General features: G+C 40.0%; 1 protein-coding gene across 4 annotated transcripts in view; it reads right to left on the bottom strand.

The window, feature by feature from the left end:
* Positions 1-12,726, bottom strand: part of LOC109466414 (kinesin-like protein KIF12) — a 48,217-nt gene that overhangs the window by 20,709 nt on the left and 14,782 nt on the right. For 3 of the 4 annotated variants that reach the window (XM_019764131.1, XM_019764146.1, XM_019764138.1), the window contains exons 3-4: positions 4,229-4,307; positions 2,776-2,906 (exon numbers count right to left, since the gene is read on the bottom strand). In XM_019764131.1, coding sequence (XP_019619690.1) covers positions 2,776-2,906; positions 4,229-4,307 — 210 coding nt within the window. Of the gene's footprint in view, positions 1-2,775; positions 2,931-4,228; positions 4,308-12,726 lie in introns of those variants that run through there. The other variant, XM_019764153.1, reaches the window with a different exon arrangement.

Here is a 12,726-nt window from a genome sequence, read left to right as displayed (position 1 = left end):
ACAGCCTGATCAATAGTGGAGGGTTTCGCTCGATTACCCGGAGGCGTGTGGCAGAGTCAATGCCTTGGATGAAATGCTGCAAGGTGACACCTTGGATGGCAGCTTCATTGTATGTGCGATGAGCCCGCCGGACCAGATGTTTGAGTTCTGAGGCAAAGACGATGAGTGACTCACCTGGCTGGCGTTTCCTTTGAGCCAGTGATTGTTGGAAACTGAAGATGTACTTGTCCTGGGAAAACGCATGCGACAATGCCTGGCAGAGGTGCTGGTAGTCGTGTTTGGTTTCCTGGGGGAGGCTCTGGAAGTAGGTGAGAGCGGGTCCATCCAAGAAAGTCGGTAGAGCCCGGGTTCGAACGGTCGCATCATACAGGTGAGCATCGGCATATACCTCGAATTTGGTCAGCCAAACTGGGAAGTCCTCGTCGCCATTGCCAAGGAAGGCGGCTGGGAGGGGCGTTTTGAGGTGTGGTGGAGACGAGGGACTAGGCACAGCAGGTGGTTGGTACCAGGTGACAGGCAAGCCTGCAGCTGGATCGGTAGGTGCATAGTACCGGTAGCTTGGAGGCTGGCCAGGTAGAGTGGGCCGAGTGGTCTGGGGGGGCTGAGGGTGCCTGGGTGGGTGGGTGGTAGACCCATACCGGAGTGCCGGCCTGGGAGGGTGAGTGTTAGCCCCAGGCTGGAGTGAAGGGCGGGCTGTGGCCTGAGATGTGTATACGGTAGTTGTAACAGCTGTACCAGGAGGTGGTGGTTGACGGTCGATTTGCGATACCGGCCTGGGAGGGTGAGTGTTAGCCCCAGGCTGGAGTGAAGGGTGGGCTGTGGCCTGAGATGTGTATATGGTAGGTGTAACAGACGTACCGGGAGGTGGTGGTTGCGACGGTACAGCTGGAGGGAATGAAGCTGGACTGGGAAACCTCGGTGGGAGACCCGTCTGTGTGGGCGACGCCATTACGTTCGAGGGGGTGCGAGCCACAGGGTTGTAGTTAAATGAAATGTCCTCGTCGATAACGACAACAGAATCACTAGCGGTAGCCATATAGTGACGGGCAGTTCCAAATTCTCAACAGTTCAGTGCGAGCCTAAAGCCTACCTTGACAGAAAAGATAGCGGAGCGGTCCGGGAAGTTGAAGGTAGATGCACATGGGCCAGAGGGGGAGGGGGGCGAGTACCGCCGGGGCGGCGAACGCAGCGATCCACCGGTTGTTGACGAATAAAGTCCGGTGGTTAGGGACGGCGAAGAGTCCGAACACCGCTGCCACCAGTGTAACGATCCAATCCCAGGGTTTATGGAATGAGCAGAAGAGACGAGTGGAGTACTGTGGATCTGTATGTATTCTTCAGAACATGTGGGTAACTCTAACTCAACTGGATATAACTGGTTCCTAGTGGACTTGCCTACTCGCCACCGGGGGTGGCAGGTTATACCATTCCCATAGGGGGGACTCTATGGTTCAGCATATTAGATCCTTACACTAGCATGTCCAGATTGCGAGATATCAAAACAAGAAGTTCTGCTGCAGTACCAACAAAAGCCACCAGGGGGCCCAAAATCTAATCATTTCTAGGTGTCATCAAAACCTACCCACCTACCAAGTTTCATGAAAACGCCTATAAAAAGCTTCTTGAGTTATGCTATTCACAGACAGACAAACAAACAGACAAATGGAGAGATGGACAAACGCTACTGAAAACATAACCTTCTTGGCGAAGGTAATTATAGTATTATACATTATACAGTATTATACATACATTATGTCATGTACACGACATGTACATATCGGGTACATTTTATTTCATGGCACAACTTGCGCTCTGGAGTGTCACGTTACAACTTTAACACCAGGCTAATTACCGATCAATAATGCCTACAAAAGAATCAATATGTCCAGTCACCTTCTGTTGACCCTGAAGGATACTTGATACCCTCTGCAGTTATATCAGGAAATCTTCCAAGAATTCTTAAGTCTACCCTGTGGGCCTGCCTCTTTTTCTGATCAGATAAGAAAAGAATGAAAGATCCGAGAAGACCAGAGGCCCTTATTGTGTGAAGAAGTAGCTTTGAGAACAAACAGCCCTTTGTTTTAGAGCTGATCAACCTGGCGATGACTTTGTTGTGGATGTGAAGTGTTGTTTGCTGACGGGTCAGGGGTTAAGACGGCTGCTACTTGAAATGTAGTGGGGTCTTTGTGATACAGTCAACCTGTAATTATGCTGGAGTACCTGGGCCTGTAAGAGGGCCTGTATTCCCTTTTTCGTAAGGCATAATCAGGCCTTTTTAGACTTTGTAATTTGTAGGCAAGGCAGCCTCCGCAAAAATCAACGTAATTCGTAATAGGACATTAGCCACAAATCGTAAAGTCGTAATTAACTCTGACATGTTAACGTAATTCGTAATCGGCGGCGAAAATTTTGTGTAATTTGTAATCACCCCCCCCCCCCATGCAGGCCAGTCTTGTAAGTGTTCTAGCTAGCATCTGTCTTTCCATCATTTGATGGAATTTTGCTGCTTGTGATGGACATTTTTTTAACTTTTGGCCAATCCGTCATCTTTGATGAAGAAAAATTGGTGTTTACAGATATGGAAAGAGATGCCATTCAACTACGATTAGTCTACCAGCAAAATTTGCCTCTCACACAGGAAATAGCATTTTAGAGGATCAAGATTTTGTCCTGGTTTAGGTTGGATTGCCATCGTCTTATAATTAGGTTTAGTTCACTATGCACTGAGTACTATGCACATTAAAATTCAATAGACATAATGCAGAACATACTGACCCATCCAGAGCCATGTCCAGCAATTTCTTGATACCACAGTTTTCAAACATCTGGTATTGTGTTGTCTCCGCACCAAAAACACCATCAAACGTGAACTGTTTGGGACGCCCTCCTGAGGTACTGGTGTCCACCTGAGTACAGAGATGAAAACACATTTATTTAGTCCTAGGCTTAAAGGGCTATTATGTAACATTCTTGCCAAAAACTTGACTTCTTTTATTTTAATAATATTTGTGTGATATTGACCCAGGCAGTTCCATTTTTCAACAGATTTACAATTATCTCACATTTCTGATATTTATGGTTGGCGCTAAAACAGCCCACACGAGGTGCACTCAGTTTCTGGTGCCACCATAAATTGCCAGAATGTACACAAACATAGCTGACAACTGCATTTCAAGGCTTCTGAACACATTCGTATATAAGGCATCATATTTTGCACCAACACTTCAAATGACACTCATTTTCAATGGAAAAGGGTTAATTCACAAATTTGTAACAAAAATTAAGTTAATGTGGTGCTGATGAATGCATAATTTCTGTCAACACGGAATGTGACGATATTGATATGATTATGTCTAATAAAAAAATTGTCCTTTTTCGTGACATACACATATTGGTCAATGAATAAATCATTTTCTACAAGACACAAACATGTATAAATACATGAAATCTAAATTATTCACAAGAAGTGACCACAAGGAACAAGCTGGACACAAACCAGAAAGGTCGTTGCTACAATATGCGTGCAAAGAACGTAAGCCATACTTATTAATCATTTAAAAAAATCACATCTTCGGGAACTTTATTAAATAGCTGTGTCACAGATTTCATATGATTCAGAAGCACTCCTAGCTTTATTATCGCAACAGTATGAAAGTGCCAGCCTGACAGTACAGAATTTGAAGCATGTAGGACATTAAGAAAATTATTTAAGTTATTAGGACAATACTAGTACATGTACTAGTAATCATTCTGTCTTAATGACAAACAAAATTTTGAGCACATGTAGGTGCATCAGGGACTCCATACTGAAAGGCATTGCTGTTTTAAGAATGTAACCGCTCAGATTGTCTGCATTTTTCAAGATTTTTCAGGGTCTACTTTGTGGAAATGTATTGTTGGAGGGAAAACAGAATAATTTTTCTAAAAGATACGTAGAAAAAGTCCTTCAAGCCTTGTGAGCACATTATGGTTAATGGCCTACCCTGCCCTGGCCAGTCATAAAATAGATTCTATGTGACTACCAGTCTGCACATAGCTTTGTACATTACACATTGAACAGTCACTTCTCCCTACATTTCATATGGCAAATTTACCTTTCAAGATCTTTATTACATAATTCTCTTCATCTGACAAAAACATCGAAGACTTCATGTCAACAATCGGAATCAAATGTTCAAAGAAATATATCACTGGTCCAACCAACAGTAAAGAAATTTTTGGAACCTACCCATAATGCACCTTGCCCTGGACATTGTGTGATGACCTTGTCTTTCCGGTTGGTCTCCAGGTCATTTGGAGGTCGTATTCTGGAACAGCAAAGAGAAGAGATTTTCTTCTTGTTCACAAAAGATTTTATAAATAAATAGTAATGCAATCTATATTATGTTATTGTATTTTAATGGGGGTGAGATTTTTATCTACTTACAAGACAGGGCTCGAAATACTGGGTGCATGTGCACCTTAGTGCACCCAAATTCGGAGCTGTGCACTCAAGTTTTTTCTGTGGGTGCACTGGTGCACCCAAATATTTTCGTAGGTTTATGTATGTAAAGATGTTAAATGTATACTAGTACAAAGCATATTCTTAACATCTAAGTGTCAGAAAAATAATAAAATCATAAATGAAACGGAATTAGTTATTGCTGACATTCTAGTAATCTATTTTATATAGTGCGCCCACACTTTTTTTTGTGCACCCAATTTTTTAGGTTGGGTGCACCTATTCCCTAAAATGAATTTCGCGCCCTGCAAGAATTTGTGATTTCTAGTACAAAATCTCTGCTTGTCACTATTGGGATGAAAAGATTTTAGGTTATACTTCAGCGCTAAAAGTAATATCAACTTTGTAAATATAAAATTTTAACAATTTCTACACATTTCTACATGAACATCAAAATAATACACTGGGGTACTTAGTAGTCGATTTACATGCAATAATACAATCATACATGTATTATATATAAGATGACATGTTAATCATGATGTACAAATTCATCTTCCAATCTTTCCCTGTGGAAGTGTTAACAGTATTTGACACATGAGATTGATGATTATGTTTATCTTAATCTTTAGCTGGGTTAACTAAGGACAGGGGTGTGTCTGTGACTCAGGTTTCCTTGGAGACAAGTAAACACAAAGTAGTCCCCAGGGAGAAAAAGGACCAAATCACTTCTTTTCATGTCAATTGGTGCTTAGGCCATGTTGATTTGATTATATGGATGACATCCTCTGGGAACCCCAAAACTGATGCGAGCGTGAGAATAAAACAAAGATTGGCAAAAAAAAAGCTGCCTTCATGCATGATTTTAAAATCTATGTGGTCATGAAGGTTGAACAAATAACATTAACAAACACAGAATAAGGTATGGCGAATAATAGACTTTCTTCATTTTCATTTCTTCACATTCTCTTCTTTTACTTTGGAATTGACTTAGTTTGGCATTCTACAACATAAGTTACAATATTTTTTCTTATCTATGGCATATATTTGCTCATTTTGCAGCTGCTTTGTACAACTTACACATGGTCAAAAACTTTTTTTTTCAAATGCATGAAAATTCCTGCACATGCAGATGTCATCCACATACACATGTACTAGTAATCAAATCAATATGGCCATAAACATAAAAAATCTGTTATGTAATATTATTATCAGAGTTGAATGTGCTCAACACAACAACTTTCACATAATAGAGAAACTAAAGAGAAATATTATGAAATCAATATTGACTGTTTAAGATCATGGCTATTACCACTTAGGAGAAAGAGAAACACAAAAAGAACACTAAAATTTTGAGAGTCTGTGCCTATACGATATACAGAACAAATAGGACATACCAGCAACTAGCCAGCTGGTACTCTGACAATAACATTTAAAACCCTCTTGCAGGGAGGAAATCCAAAATATATTTGCCATTGGGATTTCCTCCTTTTCCTTCCTTTAATCTGGAGTGTACAGCAGGTTGTGTTGACACTGCCATCCGCCATGACATGTTCTAAGGCCTCAGAGTCAACATGGCCCGGCTCAACCCCCTATTGATTGTCAATGGGCCATGCCAATGTTGTCCCTCCCTGCAAATGTTGCCACTGTTGTTTATCTTGGTCGACAGTTGGTTTATTTAGAAAGCTTTGTTGAATCCTTCAGGGCTTCTGTGCATTACTACTGCAGTGCACTAGTGACTTCAACACATTGCCCAAGCATTTCTACTAAGAATGTGTAGAAATGTATGTAACGAACTTGCAACTAAGTTTAACATAGTTCAACAAATTTGATCAAACTGTTTGATTAAAATGTTTGACAATGAATTTGATCATAAAGGGTAAAATCTATGTGCTGTACTATTCACTTTATGTTCATGGTAGCAAAAGTTTGCAGTCAGAGAAAAATGGACAATGACAATAACCCAACTACATGTATCTATTCTAGGTGGTAGCAGGTGCAGAAAAAAGAAAGTCGGTAAATTATTTAATGTGTGTTCATGGTAATGAGTTCACAGTACAGAACTGTGAAAATCACTGACGTAAAAGTACCAAGAAAAAATTGTGAGTTACGGTACCTCCTACATTATACATGTACTTTACTCTTTGACAATACTTTAGACAACCATATTACGATGATCTAATCTTGTTGCTGATAGCGCTGTGGTATCTAGAATGTAAGATCTGAGTTGTGGGACAAGATAGGACCATGGATCAGTGTCCCATGCTCTGATTATCAGTTAGGTCACACAACACAATAGGAATCACCTCGTGTGTCTTATCTCTGGGTGGTTTCCTTTGTTTTCAGTAATACTACCTTACAGTGACACCAGGTGAGTTGTTGGTCATCTACTTTGAAGTTAGTGGTACCCAGGGACCAGTTCGAAACAGCAACATTAAACTAAACAGATAATATTTTGTTTGATTTTAGATGTATGTTTGTAACCTCAGCATTGTCATCTTTCTATTTTGTTTAAGAAGACACATGACAATGATAGAGAGATCCACTGAAGACACCCTTTGATCATATCTTAGATAATTAGTGTGTAGATTACATCTTTTTGAAGAAACTTCGATGCTGCTTGGCCCTGTAATTCCCAGACCAGCTGGCGGCATTCCAAAAACAAATCCTGAGAAAACCTGGTGCAGGAGGTTTAGAGGTGAACAATGATGATTTTGTGTAATTTGTCAGGGCTTATCTGGTCACAAAGCATGCCCCGCTGTCTTCTATTGTAAATCCCTTTCTCCTGCAGGGACCTATATATATAGCCTGGGTGCCATCCTAATTTACTTGTTATCTACTGTCAGGGCTCAAAATACTGGGTACATACGTGTTATGTACCTTAGTGCAGGCAAAATTGAGGCTGTGCAGGTTTTTAAATTAATTTCTGATGTCTGCCTGTACATAACCTGCACTAGTACTGGTCCATGTACTGGGTATATGCAGGTTAGTGCAGGTAAAATTGGAGCTGTGCAGGTATTTCTGATGTCTACCTGCACCTAACCTGCACTGGTCCATGTACTAACTGGGTATATGCAGGTTAGTGCAGGTAAAATTGGAGCTGTTCAGGTATTTCTGATGTCTACCTGTACCTAACCTGTACTGGTTCAATTATTGTACTGGGTATATACAGGTTAGTGCAGGTAGACATTGGAGCTGTGCAGGTATTTCTGATGTCTACCTGCACCTAACCTGCACTGTTCCTGTTTATGTGTACATATCACCAAACTCACAGGGATGTCTACTTTCCCAATTACCTATAATTAGTATAAATACCAGCATCTTCAATCATATAAGATTTAGTCTTTGAAAAAAATCCTCTCAAAAAGTCTTAGAATCGTAGTTGCTAAATAAAAATCAATGTTTTCTATGTTTGGAAAGTGAAGAAAAGGCTTCTATGACTGCAAACTGAAAAGACGTCCCAAACCCAGAGGTGTACAAATTACTACAATTAGGTGTCCAAAATACCCCTTATCTCTTTCCACTTCACTAACTATCATCACTGCTGTGTGGAAGTCCTTTGTGATGTGGACTATTATTACACACCAGGTATAACTACAGGTAAAAGGGCTAATTGCACAGGTATGCAGGAAAGCTTGGCCTGTATTGTCATTTGCCTAATAGAGAAGACACAGAAAGACAGTGTTTAAGCCCTGAGTGCCAACCAGAATGGGTCATGGGTTCAGGCACTAAAAAAGAAAACTTGCACTAGTTTCAGTTGGTACTAAAATTGAAAAAGAAAGCAAAAGATAGCTTCAAAATGATGTATAATGTATAATTTTGATATTATTTTGTATCATACTTTAAAAAACAATTTAACCTTATATATGGCCTCCAAAAATATCATATCCCTCTCTAATCTCCAATCCAAATGAAAACAATATATTAACTGACTTGTAATGTGTACACATTAGAAGAGTTATGTCTTGTTTTCATCTGATATGAACATATTATTTTCATGTCATAACTCAGTATTATCCAGCCTAGCAACAGAAGACAGAAGACTACACATATATCATACACAATTGAGGTTGCGTGCGTTGGTTCCCACTCAAAACACACGGCAAGCTATCTCCAGTCCTATTGTGATTGCCTTGTGACCCCGTCTCTTCTAATTACCAACTTGGCGAGTCAATACAGGCTTCAACATTTCCTGCGCATTAAAAATTCATGGGTGATCTTTGTGCAAGTGTCGGATCCAATAACCACCCTGCTGATCCTTACAGCAACCAGGCTTAAAGTCCTATAAATATGAGTTAATCGAAGCTTTGGAATTTATGATGGTTTAATCTGAATTTTGACAATATTAAACTGCAGTGCTTGAATCCTTTTTTCTGCATAACTGCACTGGTGTAGGTAACATTAATTTGGGCTAAAAATTACCTACACTGTAGCTGTACTTGGCAAATTTTATCTACTTAAGTACACCACTCAGGATTTAGAAAACTTAATAAAGGATCACACTAAAACTATTCAGAAACCAATTCCATTATTTCTTTTATATTATAGTTTATAGTATTATACTTAATATGTCGTGACAGTCATTAATTTGTTTCAACTATATTGCTCTCAACATGATATTATTGACTATAAACAACTTGACAAGACTACATACACAATAAAGATTATCTGGTATTTAATAATCAATTTCTCTCATATCTTGACCTTTACATCGCACCACATTGTTAAGTGTTTCTATCATCACAAGAATTCAGCTGTACATATGAATAATACAGCATAGGAGACCCCATTGTTGGTAGAATGTGTCATTGACGCAAAGTCAGACCCAGCCGGCGCCATTTTGCACAGCACAAAAATGGTCTTGCTGATGATATCAATGGCAAACTGGCTGATTCTATTCTAAGATTTCCTGCAAAATACTTCCGCCACATACTTGAAAATGGCACAGCTGTCATAGGCAGAGATTGTGCCATGTGTGGTCCCAAATAGTGCCAATTGTGGTTGTGTTGGACAAGTGGTCAGCTTATATTAGACAAGTTCCTTTTCAATTTAATGTTGTTTTTTCTATCATGTGCTAATGTAGACAATAGCCTGGGTTGTAACACTCCTGGCTAATTATTGGTTTATAGCAACTGCATTTAGTTCTAACTTACATCTATGAGGAAAAATCGAGACTGATTGCTTGGGTAAGTTTGACTGTAGCTTTAAGTTTGTTTGAGTGGGTTAAGGCAGGACTACAATGAGCACACATCAGTAGTTCTTCCAAACAAAGAAATGCCCCTTCAAGCATTCAAACACACAAGTTCAACATGCCAAGGTGAAGGTAAAGGTAAAGTCAACTGAGGTGAAGGATGGTGCTTTTTTGTCTAGCTAGTGCCATGTAGCTTTTAAAAATGCTTGTATTTTTATTCCGAGTCATCCCTACTCTCCTTTATAAGTGTGATGGGTTCTTTGATGCCTTTGAAGGTCATACTCTGGCTTCCAAATTATGAATGCTACACTTCTCACACAAAATGTACGTTCAAAAGTTCCAGACATACTGTAATTCTTGATTTGTTAACTGTCACTTAAATATAGCTGATTTAGCTGTTACTTTTGTACCGCTAAAATTTCAGTACCGTAATACATTGTATTTGAACACTTTTGATCATCTGCCTTGTCCACACCGCTAAAATTAAGTGCCGTGAGCTAGTCCATTTTCCTCCCAACGCTATGATTTCCAAACGCAATATTAAATGGAATTACAGTATTTATAATCTCCAAGCAGATCCTATGGTGGCAAGACAGTATCCACTGGACAGAGTGTCAACTAGCCGCCTTCAAAATTCGGTGGAGTGTCTAATAGACAATGTCTTGCCACAGTAGGATCTGCTTGGAGATTACAGATGCCTACTAAATGGTCCTGACGGACAAAAACTTCAGCTGGCATATACATGTATCCACCCCATAATGGAAGCTACAATAGCGACAATATTGATGATACATCAGCGTACAGAGCGAGCGTGTTATGTCAACAGTCTGGTCTCCGTGGTAATGATACCTGGCGACGGCACACCACACGTCAGACGAAACACGAGCCGTCAGAAAGTTGATGTTTTTTATGCCTGACGGCTTTTGTAAGTCATAACGGGGGTGTCACGCTTTCACCGCTCGGTATATTTGTGTTGATTGGTCCGGACATACTTTGGCGAAAGCCTGTTCCATTCTATATATGGGCAGCATTTTGCCCAGCTTTTTCTGTCAAATGTCGGTATCTTGTTGCTAGCGATAGATAAATTTTGAGGGCCTGCGTAGAATATCTGAACATACATTTTTCACATAATATGTCAAAGCAGGCTTACTTATACGCAGGAAAAATTTGATGTATGCAGTTTTCGCACACATTTTTGCAGTTTTTGTATCCTCAAGTTTTTGTCCACCTGTAAATTGGTAGCCTCTACCAGGCTTCAGGAGGTGGCTGGAAAGAGTAGAAATCGGCCAAATGTAGAGTGTCAAACTGTTGTCTCCACAGACCAACTCCCTTGGCATGCTATGGCTGATTTCTACTCTTTCCAGCCACCTCCTGAAGCCTGGTAGATGCTAGTAAATTGGGTCAAAATTGGCATGTCTAATTTGAACATAAATAGAAAATGGTCAAATCACACCAGGAGGTAAGTATAGGTCTGTCATATGACTTGGGCTGGGCAAAACCCTGCCTATGGGGCATCTTTTCATGCACAATGTACATTATCCCTACTCCAGCTACAAGAATAGCTGACATACTTCCCACCAAAGCCCTTTCACTGTTTTCTAAACTAATTACAGACCCTAACGACCTGTTAATGAGGTGCCAATGGGGTCTTTGACAAGTGTTGTGTTCTTATCAGTAGAATTAGCCATTGTCGACCCCTCCCCATCCCAGCATGTGGTCACGGTTGCTATTGGCAACCATCAAATCAGATCAAAGAATAGATACATACTGCTATAGACTTGGTAAGACTTGGAACACAGTAATACAAAAGGAAAATGTCACTGAAACAATGACAGATAAGGCCAACTGCTGTGCTCCACAACTGTAAATTTGTGTTGACAGCCGCTTCCAAGAGTATGGCAAGTTTTTAGTCAGTCATTCATTAAAAAAAAGAGTTTTCGGCCATACTGTAAATTGCACAAACTTTGTGACAAAGCAGCTGCAAAATGAGCAAATATATGACGTAAATTGATAATGATAAATGATAAAAATGTCATAGAATGCCATTAAAATCAATTCTGAAGGAAAAGAAGAATATGTGAAGGAATAAAAATGAGAAGAGTATTATTTACCATAGTATACCATACTCTGTGCTAAGTCATTTGTTCAACCTTCGTGACCATGTAGATTTCATAATGAAGGCAACTCTTTTGAATTCTTTGCCAAACCTTTTTTTTATTCATACTCTCACATTAGTTTGGGGGTTCCCAGAGGATGTCATCCATATAATCAAATCAACATGGTCCTAACCAAAGAAAACCAGAAGCACAGTAAGTAATTAGTTCCGTCAACATGGTACTGAGCGACCATCTGGGTTCCTATGCACATCTGACTGCCTTCAACCAGAATTAGATTAAGCTGTTTCTATAACAAGACGTGTGACTCAGATCTGAAAGACAGCTGAAACGAAAACACCTGATAGTCTACCTGGCCACCTGGTAGTCGTGGAGACCTGTATGTGCCCACCTGTGTTTGTGTAAAACTTTCACTCACTGCAAACATGTTTACAGGGATCAAAATACATTTTCCTGCATACCTGCACTGGTTCAGTTGGTGGACAAGATTACAATACCTGCACCTGACAAGTTTTACCTGTACTACTCATTTTCTTTGCCTGTTTTAACAGTCCATCAAGAAAAAATGTTTTGAATATGTCACTGGAAGTGCAGGGCTCAAAATACTGGGTGCATATGCACTTACTTGCAAGTAAAATTAGAGCTGTGTTACTTGATGTCTGCCCACACACAAGGTACACTGGTCCAAGTACTATACTGCCTATGTTTATATAATGGATGTGGATTTTGTAAGTTCTATATATACTGTTTCTTAGGTTATTGAGGATGTTCAGAAGAACATACTAAAGTACGTTCATTTGTGGAATTGCTCAGGTCCAGGTCCTGGTCCTGGTCCAGGCCTCTGTATCTGTACTTGTATCTGATGTTAGGTTTGGGTAGGCATCCCTATTCCGTGACATATATGATATAGTATTATAGCCTCCTTTGCAGGCATTTCATTTGGGAACGGGGTTGCATGTTTTTTTGTAGGTGAAGTCTTT

The sequence above is a fragment of the Branchiostoma belcheri genome, unplaced genomic scaffold, assembly GCF_001625305.1.
Source record: "Branchiostoma belcheri isolate BF01 breed outbred unplaced genomic scaffold, Haploidv18h27 scaffold1, whole genome shotgun sequence".
NCBI classification, from domain to species: domain Eukaryota; kingdom Metazoa; phylum Chordata; class Leptocardii; order Amphioxiformes; family Branchiostomatidae; genus Branchiostoma; species Branchiostoma belcheri.
The sequence above is the reverse complement of the archived record's forward strand: the minus strand, read 5'-3'. Positions and strand labels throughout refer to the sequence as shown.